A 27,719-nucleotide genomic window follows, 5' to 3' on the forward strand; every position below is an offset into this window, starting at 1 on the left:
TGATTGTAAAATCAAATTAATGTTTTTTGTACCAAATAAAATACATTTCTATATTTAATAAATATTTAGTTGGTATTATTCAAATAAAATATTTATTGAAATTTAGGATATATATATATTTTTCTCAGCGTACGCAACATAAAATAACGATATTTTGAAATTACTAAGTATATAGAAATATGGAGAGCTAGCGAGATAAGAATAAATTGCAGCGACAAGAGCGCAATCGATTTTGTTAAGAAAAAAAGTATAAATAATCTGTAGAGACAAGAAAGGAGGAAAGAATCGGAAGAAAAAGTAAGAATCTTCGAGGAAACTATGGGTCTGATGAATCGGGGGCCGTAGAAATGAAAATTCTGGCCAGCTCGTCCGTGAAACGCGGTCAACCGTCCGTGAGGAAAGAAATTACCGCGGAAAGTTTTAATCGCTAATTACGTCTTCGCCAGACTATATACTATGCGGCTGCAGCGGTCAGGTCAGGTATACGTCTTCACTTATGTGAAAGGCACTGGGCAAATTCCCTTATTTCGTGCCCGCAGTGGTGAAAGTAGAGGTGAGCCCGGACGGATGTCGAGTCGGGCGATGCGAAAACTTCCTAGACACGTAGGAACGATGTGTCCGTCGTTTTAGTCGTGCTGCACGGCGTAATGACGGCGTCGTGAGGGTTTACTACGTGCAAACTCGCTGCAACGAGTTGGGGTATTAGAAAAAAGTTTGCTATATTGCGGTGCACCTCCGTCGGTGCAACGGCGGCTTTCCGCGACAGCGAATCGCGTGGCGAATTTCCGTGAGCTTAAAAGCCCCAGCTGACACGCTGAACGAAATGTAACGAGAAATGCAACGACTTACATAGGACATTCAGATGTGTATTGCTAAAAGATATGAAAACTCATTCCACACATTTTCTAGCAGTGTAAAATAAACAGTATGGTACACAGTTGGCGTACTCGCGTTTTAAAGTTAATTATGCAGATAAATAATTTCCTTTAAAAACGTCCATTACTAAAATTGTAATATTACTGAGAAAAAATAAAATGATACAGATATAATAATTACTCTAATTAGAAAATAATTGGTACATTTTAACAAAAAAAAAAAAAAAAAAAAAAAAAAAAAAACATTTGCTCTTTTTAATTTTAAAGTGTGGAACTGAGATTGTTAATCGATGTAAGTCTTCAGTTATTTGCATCTGGTAATTTTTCATCGCAGAGTTTACTTTGAATGTAAATCGACCGATGTGAATGCCCTTGATGTTACACGAACGTGATTTTATCACGAGGTAGTAATACATGGTGCATATAGACTTATAGACGCGTTGTAAATTCATGAGTAATTTTTCGTAGACATATTAAATTGCGTATAACGATTACATATTACATTAAATCAACATCGTGTACTCGTTACATTTTTAAGGAAAATATTTCTTCTTACTTTTTCAGTATAGGAAAGATAAATATAAATTTCAATTAATATAAAGTATAATTTTAGTAAATTATTTTTTTAATATTAGCCTCTTTTTTAAAATTGGCAATGCTTTTTTCGACTTTTAAATTTGTAATACATTATGTTATATTTTCTGATAAGAGTAGATTATCGTGATGCTAATTTATAATATGTTTAATACAAATAATACATTAATATAGCTGATAACGTTTTGATAGAAGTATAGTGATATTCTCGGTATTTTTGTAGAACATTTTTGTAGAACGTTTTGAGACAATACGAGGTACTCAAGACGAGAGTTCTCGCATAATGAGCGTGGCCTTGTTTCATCTCTCCACTCTGAAGGGCTTTGATAAGGACATCTCTAGGTGTCCAACTGGACGAAAGTCCTTACAATGGGAACAAGAGAGAGAGAGAGAGAGAGAGAGAGAGAGAGAGAGAGAGAGAGAGAAACCTCCATGTAAGCTCATGAACAATATATGTCTTTACGTCTTCGTCATTTCGTGATATTAATTAAGAGGAAATATTGCATAAAAACCATTTAGTCGCTAATCGACAGTAAATTTTATAAAATCATTTGTTTTAATCTTTCATGCCATTTATTAAACAAGAAATATCAATCTCGTGAATTTTTGATTGATACATAAATCAAAGGCAAGAGAATTAATGATTACATTGCAGGAAGTATTCGTTTGTATTTACATTGTTATTTCTGAAACCGCAAAGATCACTTTATGACAACGTTCAATGCAAAAGTAAAGCTTTTATTTAACTTGTTACGTACTTCTCATATAGTCGGTCTTTCCAGTTTGTTTCTCTTTGTATTCTTTATGAATTAAAGCAATTCAGATTTATAACGTTAAAGTATTGTTAACGGAGGAAATATGGAAATGTATCTCCAAGGATAAATAATTCGAAAGGAGAGAAAATATTTCCAGCAGGGTTTGAAGAATTATATTGTATTAAAACCATTTTTACAGGAAGGTTCGACAAATTTTATAGAAGTTTTTACTATATTCTTGAAAGAAACTTGATAGTCACCATTGCCGTTTTATATGTTCAAATAGAAATGGCGTCCTTACCACGGTTTTTCAAGTTTGGCTATTAGCCATATTGTTGTCACTCTCAAAGCTGCTTTGGCTTTTATGATGAAATAGGCTTCTCTCAAACTAAGTTAGCATTTATTTGAAGAATTGCTTTGATGAATAACATAATATTCTTTTTTTACATAATACGTACTTATTTTTCTATAATACAGGATATTCATGAACTGATAGTACAACCCAAAGGAATGATTTTATATATTATATATAAAAAAATACAATAATTTAAAAATAGAATAGTAGAATAGAATTTGTGAAACTTTGTTTTCGAGAAAATTAATTTTAAATATTCACTACGTTTTAACTTGCTAAAGTTTTATCTTTTTTTATATTTGTGTTTATTATTGAATTGGATAAATGAAAAAACAGGATACGATAAATTTTTTACTTTATAAATTGTTGAAAATGCTCATTTTGTCAAATATACAATTTTGCTCTTTGAACTAAATTTTTATTGACAGTTTCTAACATGTTCTGATGCTACAATTTATTAATTAAATCCGTACTCCGCTTAAAATTTATTCGCTTAATATTAAAAATTGATTTTCTCAAAAACAAAGCGTTATGTGAAAAAATTTTATTCAATATTTTCGCTTATTTTTTATGTAGAATTTCCTATTTTTTTAGTTGTATTAGTTTACGAACACTCTGTATGTATATGATATGCTATGCATTTTGTAATGCATAAGAAATAGTTTATGTACAATACTATTAAATAACTTTATCTTTTATACTACTTTTTATTTGTGAAAGTCTATTATCTTTTCCTCCTTTCTCTGTCATTCGCTTCAAAGTACCGACGAGAAATAGTGAAGTATTTTCCGCAAGCTTAACACAAATAACTTTCAACAAAATGTACAATGATAGAAACTGTATACTGAGACAGAAACGTGTTGATTTTGAGTCTCGTAAGAAGATAAACAATACTGAAGATAAACTGGAAAAGATATTGATATTTATAGTCTGTTTTTATCTTGAAATTAAGTATCTTAAAATCCTAATACGACTCTCTATGATTGGCTTATGATATCTTAAAATTGTATTTAAAATAGTTTTAAATATTATATAAGAACTGATTATAAATATCAGCCAATTAATTTCATTCTTTATTTTGCGTTTAATTTCAAATATGCATATTCCAGAGCACATTGTAATTATTTAAGAGATGTCTGCACAATTTGACGGTAAATTCAACATTTGTCTCAGTATATAATTATTATCATTGCATAATTGTTTTAATTCGAAAGTTGAAAATGTACTTGACCGAATATTGACCCGTTCATTCATTAAACTTAAGAACTTTACGAAAATATGAAAATTCTCTGACAAATAATTTCTCGACTGTCGCCTTATAGAATAATTTTCTATTCGATTCAATTTCCAATTCAATCTGGTTCAATTTTTAACATTTCTTTTGTTTTCATCACTTGTCTCTTTTTTCTTTGCATTTATTTTTATGTGATACTTAAATGTTTAGTTCTTATATAAAGACATTTATAAACGCTATATTTTGAGATTTATATAATATACATTTTCATGTAGATCTAATAATTTTTGTAAAAAAATGATGTTTTGAACAAAAAGAAGAAAGAAGAATCGATTTAGCATAAAAAATTGGGTCCTTCTTAAAATGCCGAGCGCATCTATTTCAAACCCACGAGAGTTTTAAGAATCTGAAAAACATGAAGGAACTTTATTTGACTTTTTTCTCGTTTTCGTTCTTTGAGTTCTACGGAGCTATTCTTTAGAATCGATTTGTACTTTAGAATCGAATATTTTTCAATGTTATTAGAGAACATCTGTTTGAACAAATTTGTTATTTACAGTTTGTTTTCAATTAAGCTTCACTAAATTGCACATTTCAAATTGCTATAAAATATTCGAATAAAAAAGAAATAATTAGTTAATAAATTTCTTCTTCTTTTCTCTATTTTTTATTTCCTCTATTATAATTATAGATATGCATTGACTTTAACATATTTTATTGTTTAATATTTGAACATAATTTATCTTGTGTTGATATATCTTTTAGATCTTCCTGCACTTACGTAATAAAATATATAATTTAATTTTTTGTTTTGAGATAAGATTTTATGTTGCCATAACTTGCAGGAAAAGTATATGCAGTTTAGAGCTTTATTTAAATATTACATCTCCTTGCAAAATATCCGCGATTGATCATCGCTATATAATATCAAGCTAAATATGGCCACAATTGTAACTCTCGGACGGTTGCGGTAATAAATTCAATAATAATCCGACGCGCCGACAAAGCCGTTACCGTTGCACAAATACAGTAAGCACAGTAAAATACGAAACATTTACCGGCCGATATATTGTGGTTCATCGCGTTATTCGACGGATTTACGGTAGCCTGTTATTGATGACAAATGACAATGGGATTTTTCTGTAGTAAGAAAGAATTCGCATTCATCCTTTCATAGATTGTGCGAATCACTATTCTGACTGAAGCTCGACATTGTCCATCGTATTTCTAACGACGTTTGAGCGCAAAACTTATACGGAATACAAAGAAATGTCAGAGCGAAAGCTTATTTTCTCATGGGACGAAGAGAGTTATATCTGTAGACGGGAAGCAGTCTGCTCTTCTTGTGAGCCTAGTTATATCTTGCCCGGAGATGTATTTCAATTCGGTCGAAGATACTGTCTCTGCTATTTCATATGGATCTTCCTCCTCCTTCTCTCCCTCTCATCTTCTTCCCTTCCCTTTTCCTTCTCTTTTAGCCTTCTCCTGGGAGACGTGGATCCCGCGAAGGATTGTGCGTGGGATGCAGGGGTTGAGGGTGGTATACGCGAGGCACGGAGGCGTTTAGTTTGGTGCGGCACTTTATCCCTTAAATACCCAGAGGTATTCTTCCCACGGAATTGTAGGTCTCTTTCTTTCCTCGGCTCGCTGAATGGCCCTGGATATCCTGGGAGGATAGAGAAGTTACCTCCATGCTCTATCTCTCTTTTCTCCCTTTTTTCTCTCCTTTCAACCTGTCCTTTTTGCTCCCGTACCTTTTTTTTCTCCGTTTCTGCTCGCGAAGCAATTTATACGCGCCTCCGCCTTGCAAACAGCCGCCCATTACTCGACGACGATAAAGTTCCCTGAGCTTTGCGAACGCGTCCGATCTTGCATGCGCAGCCGCGAGTTTCTGAGAATATATTGCATTGTCCACGAGTTAAGAATCATAAGGAGCATCTAAGGTACACTCATCAATCGTTTGCCAGTAATTTATATAAATCTCCTAGTTTTCGACTTGACGCTTTCGCCGATCGCAATCTTGATATCCTATGTATAACTACTTGTATGTATAACACAGAATTTTTATGTGAATTAAACGATACGCTACTTGCGTGAGAGTCGGTTTTCTCGAAAAAGGAAAATCTTAACATGCAATTGAAAAAGCCACTTTGCAGTACACATCTTGTTGAATCTCCATGTTCGTCGTCTCCCCTGCATTTCTGCTCTTATCATATATACTTATTTTCCTTCTCGGTACGGTACTATTTAGGAACACGCAAGTAAAACAGCGTAATGACATACCGCAAAATCTAAGGTACATCTCAAGCAACGAAGTTATGGTAACTGCTGGTCTTTTTCTCTATTGCGACATTCTCAAGCACTAGTGAGTTTATAAACTCGATATTCTATACGTTTTTTTACATACAATTTTATAAATATTTATTATAATTTTAGATTAATAATCGTAGAATTCTGCAGTTTTTTTTTTATAGCAAAAACTGGCTGCGTACTACATTGCTTTGTTAGAACAACTGATAGTAATTTTATAGCCCGACTCAATAAACCTGGTACCATAAATTTAAAAAAATTCGATGCACATCGTGTATGCATGCATCCATAAATCTTTATACTATCGCATATCCTTGGAGTTTATGATTCGAGACTTGGTTGTAAAGTTGTACTCTTCGAGTCAAAAATACTCGTTTTGTTCAAAGCTCGTGACGAATAGAACGATAATACACAAGTTCTTCAAACAGTTAAAGAGAAAAATTTAGTTTGACTTTAAATGAGATCTTTATGTAGATAAGATCTCGTATTTTATTTTTGACTACTTAATGGTTACGCTCAGCAGAAAAAGCAGCTTTGCAATTGTGTTATAAGATTTTTTTAAAATGATTGATTTATATATATATATATCTAGATCCAATGAGGAACTAAAAGCAAGAACCAATCACATTAAAGAATCTTACAACGGTTGTAAAACTGCTTTTTCTGTTGAACGTAGCTATTGATTGGAATACATCTTTTCTTATGTCAGATCTCGTTAAAAGAGAAGAGAAAATAAAGAATGGAGACACTTATTAAATAAAGAACAAGATATCTTTATTAAAGAGATGAATTGGATTTGATATGTGTTTCATTACAGTGACATAAATATACATGAGTATTTCTATACCCCAGCGGCAAAAAATGTTGTAAAATATTATTTTATATGGATATTACTTAACATATCTTTCTTGTTTAATAAAATAATATTTTTTACGAATCTTTAAATATGCAATTTCAATGAAACTCAATAAAAGAGTGCTGTATATTAATTAAAATTTTTATTTTTTAGAAATACTATCATAATAAAATATTTAAAGTGTTTATTTCGGTTAATATTTATTTGGTTTCTATTTTTTTCAGTAATTGTGAATTAAAATTATAATTAACTTTATCCATAATGTTTCTTAAATAATGAATCAGAAAATAATCAATAATATACAATGTATTAATAATAGTGATTTTAATTGGGGCGTAAAAATATTCCAGGTGATTATTTAAATAAAAAATCAAATAATTATTCTAGGTTAACCGCAATTAACACATTTATTTAAAATACAAGCAAAATTATAACTTTTAATGTCTCAATAAATTCATTATAGATTTATAAAATTATAACTTCTAACATTTCAATAAATTTCTTGTGTAGATTTATAAAATATTTATATTAGCATCAATAATACGAAATCAAGTATTAATTTAATAATATTATATTTTTACAATTTTAGCACAAAATTGCGCTTTAAAAAATTCAATAGTAATCAGTGCATGATATAAAAAAGGGAATTGAAAGTGAATAAAGCTGGAAGTATAACATTTTTATTAAAAAATCATTATTGCGCGTTAAGTCTCAATACATATATCAGTCAATATTGATTTAATAAAGTGTTCCAATATTTTACATTTATAGCCTCACAATTTCTTTAATCTTTAATAATGTAATATAATGAAATGTCCCTTATAAAAAAATACTCGAGTACGTTCTTTGCCATCGAATATTTGCATAATATCGTTTATTTTTTATTATACAAACACACTAACTACAACTCAATTCGATAATAAATCTCGTGTTCCCTTCCTTTACAGCCCGCGCATCAACCACTTCATCACATATAAACGGCGAGATTCTATTACTAGCACTACGGCGACAGCGGCTTGGAGTCCTTAATTTTCGCTCGCAGTTTCGTCGTACGTTATCATCATGCCCGTCCGCCTATTCGCTAGTGCACAAAACGCGAGATCGTTCAGACGTCGTGTTTAATGCTCAGGGCAGGAGAAACCTGGAACGCGATTAATCTCAAGGCACGAGAACTTGCCCCATGCAGTTCCTTATACTGCAGCGTACGGTTGTAACGATCGCGGCCGAACAAGCGCATCTGACGCCGCACATCGCGCAGCGCGAAATTGTGGCAGCTCGTTTCTCTACGTCTCTCTCTCTCTCTCTCTCTCTCTCTCTCTCTCTCTCTCTCTCTCTTTCTCTCCATCACTGCATCCACCCTTCGCATTACTTGTACATGAAAAAGCGAATCGTCCGGTCGTGAAGTTCCCAGCAAACTGATTGTGTACCGGCAATAAAAAGAACGACAATTAAAGGCGACTATAAAGGCGACTGCGATCCAATGATCGCCCATCAGGGTGTATACGCGATATCGCTCATGAATTTCAGCGAAATTTTTATGGGATGAACGGAGAGAGGTTGGCTAAGGGTGGAAGCGATTCCACAAATGCTTGTCGTTTGCATTCAACGACAATGACAAATTTAATTGCTGCGTTTCGCGGCCCGCCTGACAATTACGATGACATCCCGTAGGCGCGAATAACGTTTATATACGTTTGGTCGATTTGGTTATTGGGTGCGACAAAAAATGATTAGCGCGTGAAGATTACGTTGCAACGCGACACTTAGCTCTGCCATTTTCACGTTACCGAGCGTGTACGAGCTCGCGTATATGAAGAGACCGCGTAGTGAAATAAAATTTTAATCCATACATGTAATATTTGCGAGTCGTTATGAGTACGTCACGTGGCTATGAACGACACATTTATAATTTGTGTTATAATTCTTTATTAAAAGACTGCAACTAATTTGCTTTTTATGCAAACTTGCTTTATTGCTTAACTTATAGGCATGATTTATTATCGAAATGGTCAATCGTTGATGATCGTTGTTAATCGATCAGCGCCACTTGTTTCGTACAATTATAACAATATCGAATTTTCCATATGCGATTGTGATGGTTTTACACGGGTGGTTTGCGCTGTAAAACCCTTGAACGCAATATGACGCGGACGACCTTCGTGACGGATTAGAAGCAAATCGGATTACAACAAATCAGCGGGGGCTTACTTCGCCGAAACATCATCAATTGCCATGCTATTCCATCGACCGATTATCATGTTGAGTTTAATTGAAGAGCATTTGAATTTAGCTGGTCATAGAATTCTAGTTATTGTATCCCTTGTTACTCCCGTATATAGAACACAATTTTAACTCGTCGTTTCTGAAAGAGATTAAAAAATTGCGATAAAATAAAAACATAGTAAATCGTTTAATAACGCAACTTTTTCGGTCTTGTTGCTTTTTCCCCAAGAAGAGCTTTTTCTCGCTTGAACACGGCTTAATCTGTTCCTTAACGACCTCGGCGGTGGGGACACGCTCGATCGGCAGGTTAATTTGGCCGCAATGAAACCAGCCCTGGCCATTTCCCAACGGATCCCAATACAAGGGATTTGGAACGACCCGTAAGTCGGATTTTCGCTTAGCGATATCAGCTACCATTGATTGGTGGCACAATTCCAAAGTGCCCTTTAAAACTATTCCATTGCTGTTTAAAATGGTCCACACTGTCGTTCAAATGGTATCTTTTTCTTGTCTTTTGTTTTCTAGACGCTCGTTATTTAGTGAGCACACAAAGGATTCTTTTAGCCAAATTTTTTCGAGACAACACATGACAGCATATCGCTGATATACTCGTAGCATAGCGTTTTATTTTCTCCTGTAAATTTAAGAATGTATCAAGTGTATCTCTGCAAAAATTATTACTATAGAATTGGAACTTTATACTTTTCGTATAAAAATGAATTACTCGTACGATATATATGAAATACTCCATAATATGGTTAACATTTGTATTTAATAATATAATTTTTAATTTAAAGAAATGAACATTTTTTTCATTTTAACTTAATTATTTTTTAAAAATATGTCTATTTGTTATTAAAATAATTTTCCATCCATGTTTTAAATCGCCGTCAAATCTTTCGTGTATAAAAAAAATCTGTAATTTTTTCAGAATTTTTTAATTTTGTTAAAAAATGCGAATACTATATTCTTAATGTAAAATCTGTGCGACTTGTTATAATGACTAATTGTAAGGAAAAATGCGAATTAAGTTTTATATATATTCAGGAAATAGCTTATATATAGAGTCAGGATCGATAGTGTAATTTTGAGACACAATCTGGATAGGGATGTGCGGCTTAATGATTACAAGATATTAGCTGGGTACCTGCTGCATAGCCTTTCTCAGAAAGTCCTTCATCATGTTCAACGTGAACATACCATGTTTTCCAATATACAATCTAGAAAAGGAATGAGGTCCGTCCGTTGATATATGGCGCCACTCAAGGCGTATAAGCGGTCGTAATTTATACTATTATCAGATCTGACTTCGTGACTATGTGTAAGCGGATCGCTCGTATAAGAATGAATAAGGTAGAGAGGTTAAGAGAGCCAAAGGAAAACAAATAGAAGATAATTAATCGTCGATGATGATTTTTTGCAAATTTCTAATTATAATACTTTAGATCGTCACATTACATTTACATATCATATATGACTCTACTTTAAATGTTAGACAAGAAAATAAGATTTAATATAATAATTCGATAATAACGTATCAAATATATTTGATGATTATATAAGTTCCTTAAAATTTAAATGGCGCTGAAACACAAACGTGTAGTCTTTTAGCCTATTTTTTTAAATATTTATAATGTTCAACCTGCGCTGTTAAATTTATAATGTCAAATTATATTTAAATTATTTTTAATCATTTCTATATATCGCCGTAGCTTCTACTCAATAGGTAATTCGATAATTTAATTAAAATAACAAAATTAAATGATTAAACTCAAGAAAATGTATTAAATTTTAATCAAATTTAGTTTAGTGCACTTTATTAAGTTATATACGTTAAAGTTTTTACTTAAAAACTAACTACAGAAATAGATTGATTTTGACATACATAAAAGTTAAAAATAACAAAATGTTATTTAATTTAGGGAATTTGGGTTGTCGCTGCTCTTTTTGATGTTTAAAGGTACACTTATAATAATTTGTAGGATTGATTATGCTTTTTATCGATCTTTATTTCAAATCAAATTAAAAATACGTTTATGTTGATAACTAATATGAGTTATTATATATATTTAAACATGTTGGATAATATTATTTAAAAATAGGTCAAATGATTATACGTTTGTGTTGTCATCTAAATTTGACTTTAGTACCATCTAACAGAAACTCACACGCTTATAAACATTGTAAAAAACACAAACATATTCTTTGAGCATAAAAGAGAGTGGGCAATATCTCGTGGATATCGATCATGGATGCTTCTCTTAACGTGTCCGAATTTCTTCGCGCGTGTACAACAAAGATCGAAGTCTCGACGTGCCCGTGATTTATTTCGTTGGACACTTTTCTGGGAGGAACGTGACTGGAAGTACGGGTTAGCCAATTCCTTAAATCACTGAAGCAGCACTAGAGAGTCGAAATCGGTATCTTGGCTGCTATATTCCGCGCACGATTGAGCCCGAATGGCGTTCCTACGATGCTCTATCATCGTACCTTTGTCTTGTGGCTGCAAACGATAGTCACCGCAAAGTTAGAACCCAATATCGTCCTCGAAAAGGAAACGAGACTCGAAATACGTGCGTGACTGTCAGAGAATATCGCGCGATAATGTTTTCTCATGCATTACCTCGACATTCCATAAAAGGTTAAAGGAATTTTCTATTTTGAGAAGAACGAAAAAATAATATTGAAATATATTTTATTCTGTATGAAAATAATCATAGCAGCTGCCAATTGATGAATTTTCTTTTTAGTCCTTGTTACACGGCTGACATATTTCTGTGTAAAGATTTAATAACGATATAACTTTTTGTAATATACTAGCGACTTCTATAGGTATACCTCTCTTGCATAAAAGTGGAAGAAGATACTAACGAGACGAAAAGATGAAACGGTCGGTCTTTACGACGTTGTAGTGGGAGGTAAACTAAGCCAGCGTGCTTTAACGACAACGTTCAAGATTTTAATACCTCGTTACGTAGAGTCCGATCTTTCAACTTTTTGCGATGCGACGTCTTTAGGGAACTCTTTTGAGGCCCAAGGTTTCCTCGAAAAGCTTGGTAGGGCGATTCATCTTTACAGCGACGAGCTAAATTTCATTAGTTAATTACGTGCCAGAACTTTGCTAAGATTTTCTTCTTAAGATGCTGATCTTCGCTGCGCGTACTCGTGTAACACGAGTCTGTATGCGCGATGACGTTTCCACAGACGCGAATGTGAGTTATTCCAGGAAAATGAGTGTCCGATTTCAGAGATCTTTCCATGATTAAAGCTCTTCGTTTAGTTGGCGCGAGAGCTGTTCGTTTCGTTCCGAAACACAAACGTAAAAGTGATAATGACGGAACGGCGGGGATAAGTATTGATCGCGCTCTGCGGCTGGCCAGTAGTTACGGGCCGGTGCGGTCAAACAGCCGTAATAGAACCGGTCGTGGTTAGCCAGTAGTAAGAGCGTACCTGCGGTCAGACAGTTAGTATCAGGTCCCGCTGCGGTCTGATACGAGCAACTGTTCTACTTCGTCATACTATGCTTCTGTTTTGAAACTTTTGATGGTTGTATCGCCAGTGTTATTTTAGTCCGAAAATGCAAATGTCTATATATATATATACACACACACGCGCGCGCGCGCGCGCACACACACACACATACACACATATGTATATATAAACACACACACACACACACACACACAATCTCTAATCCAATTATAAAATTTTAGATAGGAAACAATTTTTTCTTTTATCTTTTATAATATATATAAACTCGTAGTGTTTTTCTTTCGTATATACAATGTTATTTTGTACGTTTTTAACAAACATTAGACAGACTACATAAAAATTTACAATCGGTGCATATTTAATACAATTCAAGAATATCAAATTGCATATTAATTATTATTATTACTATTATTGTTATGCTAAAATATAATAATAATATATGATAACAATATGAATGGGATGATTGAAAAGACAATATGGTACAGAAACTATTAGAATAGAAGCAATTTCAAAGTTGTTGTTGTACCTTTTCAAAGAAATGCAATAAAGCCGATTAAACGCTTAATGCTAAATTAATTAGAGGCATAATTATAATTTAAAAGTCACACAAATAAATTTCTCACCTTGGAGAAAAATTGTTTGTTATTTTTTCATAAATAAATTAACTTTTTTCATTCGACTACAATTTTTCTTAGTCGTCTCTCATTAGAAAAAAATTCGATATTCTATTATTTTCAAATCAATAATTAAAATAAAAAAAATATTAATGAGAGCTTCATATAATTTTGTTATCTTAATAGAGTTGTGTGTGTGTGTGTGTGTGTGTTTTTGTCTGTGTTTAGTTATATACACTACATAAGTGATGCAGATATATACATATCTTATTGCATAAAATAAGATATTCTAAAATCAAATAATTTTCATTGTTTGCATATAGACAAAGAGAGTCTGTAATTATTTGCAGACCTTTCTTCTGTGTATGTCTGAGAAAGCTTCAATGATGACATGAATAAAAGATATGAGAGGAGAAATTCACGTAGAGTAGAAAGTTGCGCCGACGAAGACAAATTGCGTTACAGAATTCTTCAGAGGAAAAATATAAATGATTATACGCAAAGAATGAAGAAGAATGAAGCTGGAAATAGAGACGTTTGTAATGCACGGCGATTAATCTCTGTGTTTTTCAGATCGAAGACAGGTACCAGCTGTTAAAATATATTTACCTGTTGTTTATCAAATAATGTCGGTTTGCGTACGTAGATCGAAGAAATATTACCGATGTAGTTACCTTTGTTTATTTAGTCGCAAAATTGGCAGCGACACTATGTCAATGTCTGTTTAACATCCAAGTGTGATAACGTAATATCGATGTTGCAATACGACGTAGTTTATTCCATATAACAGGAATGCAGGCGCACGCCGCTATGCTTGGAGAAACCAGTTAGAACAAACAAGAAGCTCCTAAGTATATACAGCCCTCATGCTATGTATTTCGAACCGTTGCGTATATCAGAAACTTGCAAACCGTGGATGCAGCAGAGAAACAATAAACTTTGTTAGCAAGTAGATATTAAATGCGGAAGTGTGGTCCATATGTTGACTTTTAAACGGAACTTGAGTATTGCTGTTAAAATATAACTTTTACGTAATTAATCGTTTCGCGTTAAATAAGCTCGCATTGTCGCTATATTATATCTATAATAAAAAATAAACATACACTAACTCCAAATATAACTAGTTCCGCCGTGAGATCTGTCCTGCGATCGACGTATGCGCGCTTTTTGCTTGATCTAGAGCCAAGGTAGAGACAGGATACGCCTCCGACAACCTATGATCCTTGACACCTGGAAACGAGCCAAGCGCAGGTCCTCCGAGGGCGTCGAACTTATGCCGCCGGCAGGCTTCCAAAATTATAGCTCGACTGCGTCAGCAACTACGGTGTTTGTTTTCATCTCGATGTCGCCACGATTCGTATATACTTTTCTACGTTCTTCACGTCATCCTATCTTTTCAGTCTTGTCTGCTGTCTCGTGATGGCGAATATATAATTTCTGAGCAATTAATAAAACCATTCATTTCGATGGAACGACTCGATAGAGGATCTCACGCGCACGTATCAAAAGTCGATATTAGTTTTGCTAACTGACGAATACAACATCAGTTACTTTAATCTGCTCAAAGAAAACGACGTCCCTCGGTTAGTTGCGGCGAAAAGGAAACGGTCGGAATGATTTTCTCAAATCCGATTACTTCGGCCGACTTAAGCGGATTTTCGTGGAAACTACGTCACGTCCGCGTTTGAAATCCGTTGTGCTCATAAACAAAAAGATGACAGAATTCATCTTCCAACGTTTCTTTGTATCCGGCAACAATGAAATTTGTTCCCTTTCTCAAGTAAGGATGATTTTGTGTAGATGCAGAGCGATCCTTTGATGCAGAAACGCTTTGTAAAACACAGGCGTTTTAATTTTTGCTTTGTTAATGGGTGACATTGTCTTGTAGGACACAAGTTGATAAATATACACGAAAAGAATAGTTTTTGCTGAGATATCTACAGACTTAGCTAGATGCGCACCAGAAAATAATTTTGCTGGATTTTGTTAGATCATCAAAATAATTATGTTATATAAGACGTTAAAATTAATAGCTAAAATATAAAAACTTTTTACAGCATTGCTCATCACATTTGAATTTTCTACATAATTATTTTGATGATCTAACAAAATTATTTTCGGATCTGACTTAGTCTAAATTTTTGAGAGATTTTAACAAAACCGTTCTTTTCGTGTAACAATATAATGATTTAATCTATATTTATTTTATTCTGCAAAAACGTATCGTGGGAATTATTTTCCGTAGATATATAGTATGTATTTTCAATAAAAACGTCAGTCTTTATTTAAATTTCATATCTGTGCGGCTTTTAAATAAATTTTAATTATTTATGAATGAATCCAGCGCTACATTTTCTTTTTTAGTTTAATTTATTTGATTAACAGAAGTATTATCTGTGATCTGTCTTTAGTTGTCTGTGTAATCTCAATTTTAAGTTAAAATTTGCACCGTGAAATTTTCTTACATTGATCCAGATATTTCTAAATAGATCCGATATCACAGTGGTTTGTCAATATCATATTTAATACAGATTCTATTCCAATTAATTTCAGGTTGAACTACTTGATGGCGGGATTGAGTCCCATGTGGTATCACGCCACGAACGTCGCCTTACATGCCGCTGCGTGCATCTTAGTCACCAGAGTGAGTCTCGTGGTAGCTGCACTTCGGCCGGGATTCGCAGCGCTCACCGGGCTGTTATTCGCCGCTCATCCTGTACACACGGAAGCGGTAAGTGACAAGTTTCGAGATGTCTAAAAAAAAGAAATGAAAGCATTTTGCCAAATATAAATCTTTTAAGCGAAATAGATTGTTATCCACGAACGCTTTAGTCGACGCTTTAATCATTTGTTGTCTAGTAATTTTGTTTGTTTACCGTTAGCTACTATTCAATAGCATATTCGCGAACATGTACTTACGCGTCGCGCGATTCCCAGCACAATGACAAATTCATCCTAAACCAAACAAAACAACAAGATTAGTAGAGTCCACTCGCCACGTAACCGCTCGAATCTGCGTACGCGAATAGAGTCTGGCTGATCCGCTTTTCCTAAGTGCATAAACGTAATTAGCCTAATCTTATTATGGCTATGATCGTGACGGACAGAATTTGAAGTGTTCGTTCATGTGGAAAGAGAAGGAGAGAGAGAGAGAGAGAGAGGGGCAAGAGGGAAGGAGAGAAAGAGAGATTGGCTGTTGTTTCAAGATAGACTTGTTTTTGTTGTAATCAACGTTGACGCTTATTGGCCGCAAGAGAAATAATTTGTGCGCACGTTATTTTAGATGAAGCCTAAGTTTTCTTTTAAATTATATATAAACTAGAGGAATAGTATTAGAGTTCCATCAAGTATTTCTGCACGGCATCAGCGAAAATGATAAACTTCGTCGTTAATAATATTACCCTACTTAACCCGCTTTACTTAAGCATATATAACTATAAAGCTTTGTCCGCCGTTATTGCACAAATTATGTTATTATGTATGAAAATGGAAGTTTATAGAGCGTTAGATTAGGAAGTTGAGAAACGGCATGGAACAATACGTGATTATAATGCGTTCATTAAACGTCGAAGTTTACATAAACGGGAGGAATTCTCTCTCTATATTTTGCATAATCACTGAAAGATCATGTAGCTGTCGATAATTTTATATTAAGTTCTTCATTCCTGCATTAAATTGCACTAGTCTTCTTCCTCGTTTTTGCCAAATATCAAATATATATTATATCTTTTATTATATAATATTATAATATTTTACTTTAAGTTTCAAAAATTATATTTAGCTATAGAAAACGGATTTATTTTTTCAATATAATTATACAAATAATCATTTGGTTTAAATGATTATTGATACAAAATAATTTTTTTTTTATTTGGTTTTGAATTCTAGTTTTGAATAACAAACATGCTTACCAAGTCATCGTTTAAATAATAAGAATACAATTTTTGTTGCTTAATTCGCAGAATATATCGATATCTTATTTAATATTTTTTATTTTATTATCTTTAATTTTAGTCATTGCCGATGTTTCCCCAAGATAAACGATATTCTACTCAACTCTTCTAGTAGCCCTTTAATATGACATACAACATTTGTACATCTCGAAATTTTTCATTTTAGTTAAGAAACACAGCCCTAACTTAATATCTTCAGTTTTGGGAGTGAAATTTCATTCCAAGAAAAGTGATAGTTGCGCCAGTCCAGCAAGAGCGAATTTCATTTTATTTCTTCAAGGAGTGAATTTCCTAAAAGGTCAACTTTAATGATTAATATCGCTTGAGGCAGAGCGACACTTTTTTGTGCCAGATTCGTTCATTTTATGCAAAAACACGTCGAATGAGTCTAATTTTGTCAAGATTGGATGTAGGGAGATTAAACTTAATGTTTATCTTTAGTTTCTTCTTCCGGAAAGTGAAATTATTCACTCTTTGCAAAGATTGAAAATTGACTGTTGTTTGGAGTGATTCTTCACTCTCCAAGAATGAAATTTCACTTCCCAAAATTTAGAGTGTAGTGTACGCGGCTTTTATATTTTTAAATCGATATTACTGTACAGATTTATTCGCGAACTAAACGAATCACGAAGCGATACATCAGGATCAATACGTCGTAATTTTTTGTAATTATGAATAAGCAATCACAAGAAGAATGTATAGGAAATAGATTGTATAGATATCCAGATAAAGGCGAATTCCGCGTGATTAGCAGGGGATCGTGCCTTTTGAGCGGAATTACTGGCGGCACACGACACTGGTTTGCAAGTCCCGGTCTGCTCATTACAAGCTCGACCTGCTTGCCGGTCACGCACTGTATCCTGTTACATCACGTGCGTGCGGTATTGCATGTATTACTCGTTGCGTGCGCTGCCAACCTCGTTGCCAGTGTCACTATTGTGATATCATGTTCATGTCGTACGCGGACGGCCAAGTCAGATAATAATGTGTACTCAGATCAAATACTCTGCCATCCGTGATTATTTTTGCACGGAGCTGTAAAATATACCGCAATTACATCTCGCATGCAGCGGCATTTTTTTCTAATGTTATTATCGCATGTAACATTTTTATCGTTTTTAATTGCTGCACCAGATAGGATCCGACTGCAGAATCAGATTTCATAAACATCTCCTGACCGAGAATAATCAGTGTCATTCCCAGATTTGGAAACGGTAGGAAGAGTGTCATATGCGACGCGGTATATATATAATATTATGTATTTTCAACTGGTTTTGAGATGTTAACGATGCACTGGTGTAAATTACTTTTGTTCACATTAAATGTTAAAATATTTTCACATCAGTTAATCATCGTTTTTTGCCTCTATCTTTACATAGAATTGGCACAAAACTTCTTACACGATATCATTAAAAATTCTCATGCTTTTTGGATTTATACTCTTCTGTCACGAAACTTTCATTAGCTCGATATTAATAAATCATATCATGTCGTGCGTAATATCAAATTTACACGAGGATCGGAAATCTTTCACCTCACTCGAGAAACATGATAAGTTTAACCTCCGATTTATTGGCTCTTGTTTCGTCTGTCGTCGTATAATATCGCCCGATCAGTTATCATATCGCTGTTTTCACGACAATCGCTAATTCTCTGTCAGTCAAATAAGTTAACATAATTTGATTCTATTGGTTGAAATGATTAGCCGATGAAAGCACTGTTAGTTCCTGAATTGAGTCTTTCGTTGAGCCGTTGAAAGGAATTTCTCACTAATTAAGTACAACGCCATTGAAGCTTTGACTTTTGGTTCGATGTAAACTGGTCCGAACAAAGGACGCGTTTGCGAGAATGGAAGAAGAAGGGTTATATCGAGTGAAGAGAGATCGCCAATCGTCATTCTGGACTTCGTCGTTCAGTCACCAAACGCGGAAATCTCTGCGATCGATCAATTACGATGCTTGTGTTACAATGCGTTTGTTACAGAGACTGTATTCTACTTGTGCTTGTACGACTAATTAATTGGCAGAGACCATCGGGTATTTGCACCGGCCGTTTGATGAGTTGATTTTTTTACATATTATACATAAACTTGCTTATTATTATAATAACGAGTAATTCTTCAGGAAGCTAATCATTTGTTTGATGTACACTCAAAAAAGAAGTGTTTAATTTTGAGATATTAAAATGTTTTATTCTAGTCCCCATTTTTTTAAACATTTATGCCCGTTTCTACCAATGTAGATTAACTTTAATCTCGGCTTAACTTTCTCTTCGTCTTTTTCTAGTTCTAAAGATCAGAAAAAGACGAAGAGTGAGTTGAACCGAGATTAAAATTAATCTACGTTGGTGGAAATGGGCATTAAAGATTTTAGTTTTAAATAAACTTTTTTAATAAACAAAGCACTATGTATTATATTTGAATTGAAAATGATATGTTTTAAATCTAAATACGTACACTCTAAATTTCTTATAGTGAAATCTTACTCCAAGAGAGAGAAAATACAATCACCCTTGAAAAAAAGTGAAAATATTTAACTTCTTGGAAGAAAGTGACAATCTTCATTCTTTTTAGGATGAAATCTCACTTTTTTTGGAGTGAGATTTCACTTCTTCAAAGTGAAAATTTATTCTCTATAAGAAATTTAAGAGTGTAATATTTTGTTTGTTAAAAAAGTTTAAAACTAAAACATCCTTAAATATAAAATAACAATTTTACACACAATATTCAACACATTATGTTACATTAACATGCGAATGTGATAAAAATTCGACGCAAAAATATTAACAAGGATCGGTTTCAATACAAATATAACATTGTTTCTACTGTGCAGAAACACAGGCCACTTTGTAGCTGTTTAAAAGTAATCCCCGCGATATGTCCAAGTTTCTGCATGTTGGATTTACTGAAGATAATATGCTGTTGATGGATACTCGCGATGTATGTAACAAGATCGTGTGTCAGATATTGATTGGATTGGCTTTCAGCAAACTAAAGAACGTTTATATACAGCTGTTGCAATAACACATCAAAGATCACGGTTTTGCCCGAATTGCATCCGTTGCGAGTCTGATTCAAAGACTGCTTGTTACAATCTCCTATTTTGTTCAAATTTGAACAAAATACTCAATTCCCCTTTTGCCTTTGATTAGTTGAATATGCGATTGTCAGAAAGGATGGTACGTGAATTGAACAGGATTTTTGTAAAGGGTTTGAAGCATAAAAATCTCGTTTTACTTTCTATAAGTAAAGACTATAATCTCGAAGCGACGAAAAACGCTGTTAAAAATTTTATTTCGATAAAATTTTTTTCTATTAAATAACATAAACTTTTACTATAGCGTTATGTTCTTATAAAATAATTAATAGGATAAAATATCGGGATAAAAGTCATCTTTTCTTCAAGAACTTATGAATACTTTAAGACTCCTTTATCTTATCTTCATTCATTCATTTCAATATTGCATAGAAAACACTTAAGTTTTATTCGATAAGATTTTACAATTCGCGTATCATGCGATCTCTTCGTGCTCACGATCGTCTCGCATCGCTTCTGGCTATAAGTTGTCCGATACTCTGATTTGCACATGAAATTGGATGCATCGATTTTTAGCGATATATTTATCGGTGGTACTCGCGTTATCCGATAAGACAAATGCCGTAGGCGAATGACAAAAGTAGTAGTCTAGATCAGAATTGGAACATTTAGATCCCTCGGAAGTGCCTCGCGAAGGTACACCAGCCATTTTATAAAATCACCGTCCATCTATTCGGATTGGAAAATGTATTCAGTCCACTGAGTGATTCTGTTGAATATTACTTTATCATTTTACTCACACACCTTTTGTTCTTCGCGTACGTATAAAGTCTTGCGAAGAAGAAGAAGAACAATTCTTCGAAATTACAGCTATTTTATCAGATTAAAGCGCGCTCGCTTTCGTACAATGGAACATGAAAGTCGCTCAATTTCACCTCGCCATTAAGTGAGCGTAACAAAACGATTTTCATAAGGGAAAGTGTACATTAGGAAAACGACGTTTGAAAGAACCTACTAAGACTAACAAGCTTTGCTATTATAAATAATCGCCTTATGTACTGTTGTTTGTAATATAATAATTTCTTCATTTCCTCTTTTTTTTTTCTTTTCATCTACCTTCGCGCATTTATTATATCGCGTATAATATTAAAAATTTACAAATAAAATACAGTAATCGTAACAGTATATGTATTGCTTTCCACTTTATCGCCAAATTTAATTTTATCATCTACATAGGTTGAAGCACGCACAAAAACTAAAAAAAAGAATATGATTGGAAACGAGACCGTTTATATTAAAACTTGATATACGAAGCGCCTTACCGGTCCGAGTGTTAAGATGTTGGACTACTATATAATATACATTCATTTAAATTGAATTAATTTTCAGAAATAAATTGCGAGCTGATGAAATTATCGGATTCACACAATCAATCTGAAACAAATAATCCCCACAAAATTTCCCAAATCTTAAAAAACTGTAATCAATTTATTTTGGAAAATTTTGGGAAATTTTTGGGGGATTATTTGTTTTATTTATTTAGATTGATTGTGTGAATCCGATAATTTCATCGGCTTCCAATTCATTTCTGAATATTAATTCAATTTAAATGAATGTATATTATATAATAGTTCAACATCTTAACACTCGGACCGGTAAGGCGCTTCGTATTTCAAGTTTTAAAAAAAGAATGTTAATTCTCTAATTGCTTGCATCCCATGATAATAAGATTAATTAGTTAGTGTGAATGTTATTATGCTCTCGAATATTTATTTTATTTATCTCATACATGAAAGAATATGGCTAGAGGCGATTTACAGCGATAACAGAAGTCAACCATTTACAGTGCAATTTTTCAGAGGATACTTGAAATGGAGTTTTGCAGACGGAATACGAACTATATACATATATATCGTACATGTTTCATAAATAATGTAAAATATATGCACAAATGTCATCGTGAGACAGATAAATGGTTAATACTCTTGCAGAAAAGCGTATGTTTGTAAACAGCTTGTTTTAGACTTGGGTTTTCGCTTGGCATAGGGAACCTTTGAAAACTGTTTAGTAGCATTGTCTTTACTCAAAGCGTCTCTCGAATTGAAAAAGAAGAATGTGGTTCTTCCGCTGTGCGCATGTATTGTCGAAAGCAAACGAGTGGGCTAAAACAAAATACGTGTTCCGTTTCACGATGCACGGAAGAGAAGAAAGAAGGCGGGAATAAAGAGGAAGGATAGATCGAGCGAGATGCGAGAGCCAAATGCCTTCTCTTTTCATCCAAAGAAACTAAAGAGCATCAACGTACATATCGGAATGTTTTCTAGAATATTGTTGGAAAGCATCGAAAGAGGGGAGAAAAGCACAGGAGGCGATACATTCCTGTTAAATCATTCGTAAAATCGTAGATGCCTCCACAGCACGGAGTGCGATTTTCCCGATGCGAAAGCGGAAGCATTTTTCCGCACGCAACAGTCCTTGTATTTTGGAAATTCAACAAGATTGTCCAAAGACACCACTTGTCTGTGAAAAAATAAAAATAAATTTGACAAGATGCACTTGTGACGTCATGATAAATTGCAGCGTTATTTTTTTTTTTGTATTCTGTTTACGTGCATAGCAGCGAAGTTTGTGCACCTGAGTATCGTGTTGCGGTTAAATCATTTGTAAAATCGTAGACGTTGCGATGTTGGCACCTTATTTTTAGAATTTTCATTGCTTCCGAGAGATCGATACTGAGCAAAGATATCCTTTAAATTCCTTCCTTCTATGAATATAGCGGAAATCGTAAAATTTTCTCGCGTTGGGAATACGTTGTTGAAAATTTTATGATTTTAAAATTGAAAATCATGAAGCTAAAAATAGATGATGTGCGCGCCATTTCTATAATTCCGAAAATTTGTATATTATTGTATTTTACTACTGGTCTTCCTGATGAATCACTTAACTTAATTATTGAAAATTATACAAATCTCGGAAATTGTGCTAGTCATTCATTACATTATGGATAGATATTATGCGGTATGGTATAAATTCATACTAGTGTATATTCTGGGATAATTGTACTTAATACATATAATAGTCTGGTTACTAAATTAAGGGAAGCTCAACCGGTTGGTCTAGATTAACAAAGTAATTCACGAGTCCCTATGGATTACCAATGACCAGTACTTCGAAATAGCAAAGCTTCTCAATATATAGATTGTTCATCCTCTCGACAATCGGCCGTCGGAAATTGATTGATATATGTATGATAATGTACATATATCTATCAATCTATTTGTATATGTATAAAATTTGATATCGTATAGATATCGTAGATATCAGAATTTAATTAGGTATTATTATCTATCATGTTAATTCCATTTTCGTTATTATTGTGTATGTATTGTACCTATTTGTATGTGGGATAACTCCGGCAAATACGCCGCAGAAGTCAGAAAAAATAAAAGGAGTGGGGGTAATTTTTCCTCAACTATACTCTGTTACATGCCTTTATGTTGTATTAGTATTGTGTTATGATTTCAGTTTCTTATTATATATTAATATTAATGAAATTATTGTGAGTTGAATCGATTGATCACTGTGTTAAATAGCGCCATCATAAATTATAATCTACATAAAATGAATACTGTAGGACGTGCAAAAGACTTAGTGGTTATTTCGTGATATATGAGTATAGAGAAATAGTAAAGCATGTTGTATAACAAAATACAAGTACTTTGCTCTTGTATTCTTTAGTTTGTTGTCTTGTATTTCTCACCTGTTTGGAATATACGGCATTTTTAACAGGCGGGATTTATGCCCAAAGCATACAAAGTGCGCAGATTGAATTCAGTACACTAAATAAACGCATTACATGAAATATGTACCTCATGTCATAACACTTGTAATACATCTGGGAAAATTGTAATTATTATTTATTACTTTATATACACATTTATCATTCTTATTCCTTAACAAATCTTTATAAACGCATTTTATAAGTTATTGTGTCATTTTACGTCTTATTTTATGTATTATTTGTAAATTTTTTATGAGCTGTACCTACTCCCTTCAGCCTATGAGTTAGCCATATATCCCATCCCTATGGGATATACGCCAAAAGTGCAAAATGAGTTTAAAAAAGTTCATTTTTTAATGCGAAATATAAATATTTCGGATTTCTAATATTTTTTTTATAATAGTAGACAGTACAAAGTTTTTACTGATATAGTTCGTTTACTTTAAACATAGTAAATAATACTTAATAAATTAAGTTTTTGAAAGATGCGACGTATACATCGGAGTTACCCTATCATATATTTGCTGATACGACACACTGTTAAAGTGCAGTGTTTAAAATGTTTGTGTTTAAAACATCTTTGCAAAACAAACGTTTAACATATTTTAATTTTAAACGGTTTAAAGCCAGTTGTTCCATCTTTGGATAAACTGTGTGGCTTATTGGATAAACGGAAGAGTAAAATAGTAAGAACATAAGAGAATAAGAAGATAACACAGTGAGTTGAAGTTTATGTTTATTACGAAAGGTAAAACAACTCAGTCTTATAGTGTTTTAAATCCAAATACATAGTGTTTTGTTTACTAAAAAGATTAGATTTGAAATATTTTTAAGTACTTGAATAATGGAGACATGAATAAAATATTTTAATATCTTAAAATTAAACACTTCTTTTCTAATATATTATAAACGTATTCAAAGTATACAAATTTGAGAAATAGAAACGAGAATAACGACAATGTTATATCCGGAATATGTTCGAGTAATGCAAAAGGAAACCGGAAACTAAAATAAAACAATGTTTTCATGAATGTACAGCTTTATTTTCTCCGTGGCTTAAAACAAAGTCAGTCGCTGTATTGAAAGGAATTGCAATTTATCGGAAGTATAACCATCAGCCATCACTTGCCACCAGCAGCGTTGCGTGATGGTCGACAATATCTGAACCATAAAAATTATACGTCATAGAAACAGGCTTGAAGATCTTGTTGTAGACTGTTGTTTTAGTACAAAGATCTTTTCGTATAAATATTACTGATAATGGTTTTTGATAATGATTATTGACAATGGTTAAATATATATTAAAAAATTTATCGAATTATTCTCGGTAAATCAAAGAACTGAAATTTGTCCTATTTAATTGTAATTTAATTATAAAATTATGTTAATTTATTTTATTAAATAAATCACGTAAATGCGGCGAGATGTTTAAATAATTAACTCTAATTGATATTTATTTCAAAATTTTTGATATTCGCGAGTCCAGTGTATTTTAAATTAGTATCTTGCGTAGTATCTTTATTTAAAGTTAAGAGGTAACCGATTTTTTTATTTCGAAGACCAAAATTTCAAGCATAAGATTACATAACTTAAAATTATGTAAGAGATTATAAAAAAATGTTTGCTATAAACAATTTTTCACAGCTGAAGATATTCGGATTCATTAGATTTGTGAATATACTGATTAGGATTAATAAAAAATTAAATATGCGATAAACAACACAATGAAGAAATCGATAGAAGTTATTGTGATAAACAAATAAATAAGTTTTATACTATATAAAAGAAAACATATTATTGCCTATAGTACATATACTATTATTCACATCCGATAAAAGTTTCTAACAAGATTAATGATGAAAGAGAGTACTGTAATATTAAAATTTCAAGAGTAGAATAATTGTCCCGCTTCACGTTCAAGCCTGTTAATTAAGTACGCTTCATCCTTTCGCGGAAATCAAAAAGGTTCCGGGAGACATATTCATTATCTCATGGACCATCGATTTCGACGTTCTCACCCGAGGGAATCCGCGGGCGTCGGTCGGCCAAGTCGGCGACGACCTGGAGTTAACAGCGCGAGTTTAAAAGTGATTTATCTCTGATTTATGGAGGAAAGAGCACGGTACGGAAGCCGAAAGTTTCTCGGCTTCTCGGCGACGAGGCGGAAAGAATTATCGGCCGGGCACAATGGACAGGCGGTGATATCGTTTACACGTCGAATCCCACGGCTGTCCGTTCTGCACGAAGACAAAAAGAATGTCGGTCGCCTTCTTCGCCTTTGCGGCGATGGAAAAAATATCGCGGCTCCTCCTGCGAGCTTGGCGGATTTTCAGAGCGGAGCCCAGCGTAGCCGTTAGGAACGGGAGAAGCGCTGCTGCGCCGGAGACCGCCGAGACGATGCGGTTGAATTTTCACAGCGGTAGAAGTTTGTAATGAAAAATTTAATTCGCCGAGGAAACGGGAGAGTTATTCTCAACAGAATATTTTCGCTACGGCAAACGTTTCACTACTGCCTGCAATGTCGCTGTTCGTACTCCGTTCGTACGCCTTTGATATTTTTCGCTTCAAGACGTTCTCCTCGCACGCCCCGAGACTAGTCCGTTTGTAAATATAGTTCGTGTGTACTTTGTATTCCAAAGCTTAATGAAGGAACTTGATGTAAATGTACTGACGTCAATGCAAGTCCTACATTCTTGTTGCTTTAACGTGCGGTATAAACGCAATTTATCTAAAAGCACTTACACATTATTGGCAAGATTCTGCCTCACTAGTTTCCTCTTGGCCGCGCGTGCGTTTGCGAAATCCCGCAGTGAAATATTCATGGCGATGGTATTCGCGACTACCAGCAGCGTAATTCCGCGCACGATTCGTGGGACGTCGATTCAAAGTAGAAGAGGTAACCTCGTTTCACGAGGACGAAACTTTTCTCTCCCCGTTTCTAGCGATGTTCCTCCCTCTTTGAGCTGACGTCGAAACGTTACAGGAAACGTGTCGCTCCGCTCCCAAAGGAGTTTCGTCGAGTAGTCGATGTTCAGAAAATATCCGTAAGTTGGTGACGCGCGCGCGACCAGAAACATTTGTCATCACATCTGCGATCGTAGTTTGAGAGCCGCATGCAAAAGTGCACATGTTCCATACGACATTCATTCGGGACGTGAAATAATAAAATGAGACAGAATAGTTTATCGAGCGAAAAGATTCACGATTTCTCGTCTGCGCTTGTGATGCGCAACAATTAAGTTCGAAACGGCTTCGTTACGTGTAAGACACGCACTTGCGTTGTCTTTCCATTCTTCTCGCGTTCTCGGTTCAATGCTACATACAAGAGGATATCACTGAGGCGCACTGGTGTGTCTCACATCACGCCGTCCTTTTCGAAAACAGCCGGAAGTAGGAAGGTATCAGCTGGTTGAAGTCTGAAGCTGAGAGTTCCAAGTTCCTTGATTGCACGATTCATAACGCTCAGAATTCGAGTGTATTTGCCCGAATCTCCTCTCTTCTCCCCATCCTTTAATTCTCTCCACGCCGGTCCTGTTCTCAGCCTGCCGCGAGGATACGACGACGGATCCTTACTTCCGGACGAGAGATAGATCGTCCATTATGGGTCGAAACTCGAATTTGCGCCGCTATGGAAGACGATCA

The 27,719-nt window shown here is 34.0% G+C and overlaps 1 protein-coding gene across 1 annotated transcript in view; it reads left to right on the forward strand.

Annotated features, from left to right (window-relative positions):
* The window catches only part of LOC108754890 (transmembrane and TPR repeat-containing protein 1-like), a 157,443-nt gene that overhangs the window by 55,902 nt on the left and 73,822 nt on the right, over positions 1-27,719 (forward strand). Inside the window, exon 2 of the mRNA XM_018497547.1 lies at positions 15,862-16,039. Within this exon, the coding sequence (XP_018353049.1) occupies positions 15,862-16,039 (178 nt within the window). The remainder of the gene's footprint in view (positions 1-15,861; positions 16,040-27,719) is intronic.

Source organism: Trachymyrmex septentrionalis, unplaced genomic scaffold (assembly GCF_001594115.1).
Source record: "Trachymyrmex septentrionalis isolate Tsep2-gDNA-1 unplaced genomic scaffold, Tsep1.0 scaffold81, whole genome shotgun sequence".
Classification (NCBI taxonomy): Eukaryota; Metazoa; Arthropoda; class Insecta; order Hymenoptera; family Formicidae; genus Trachymyrmex; species Trachymyrmex septentrionalis.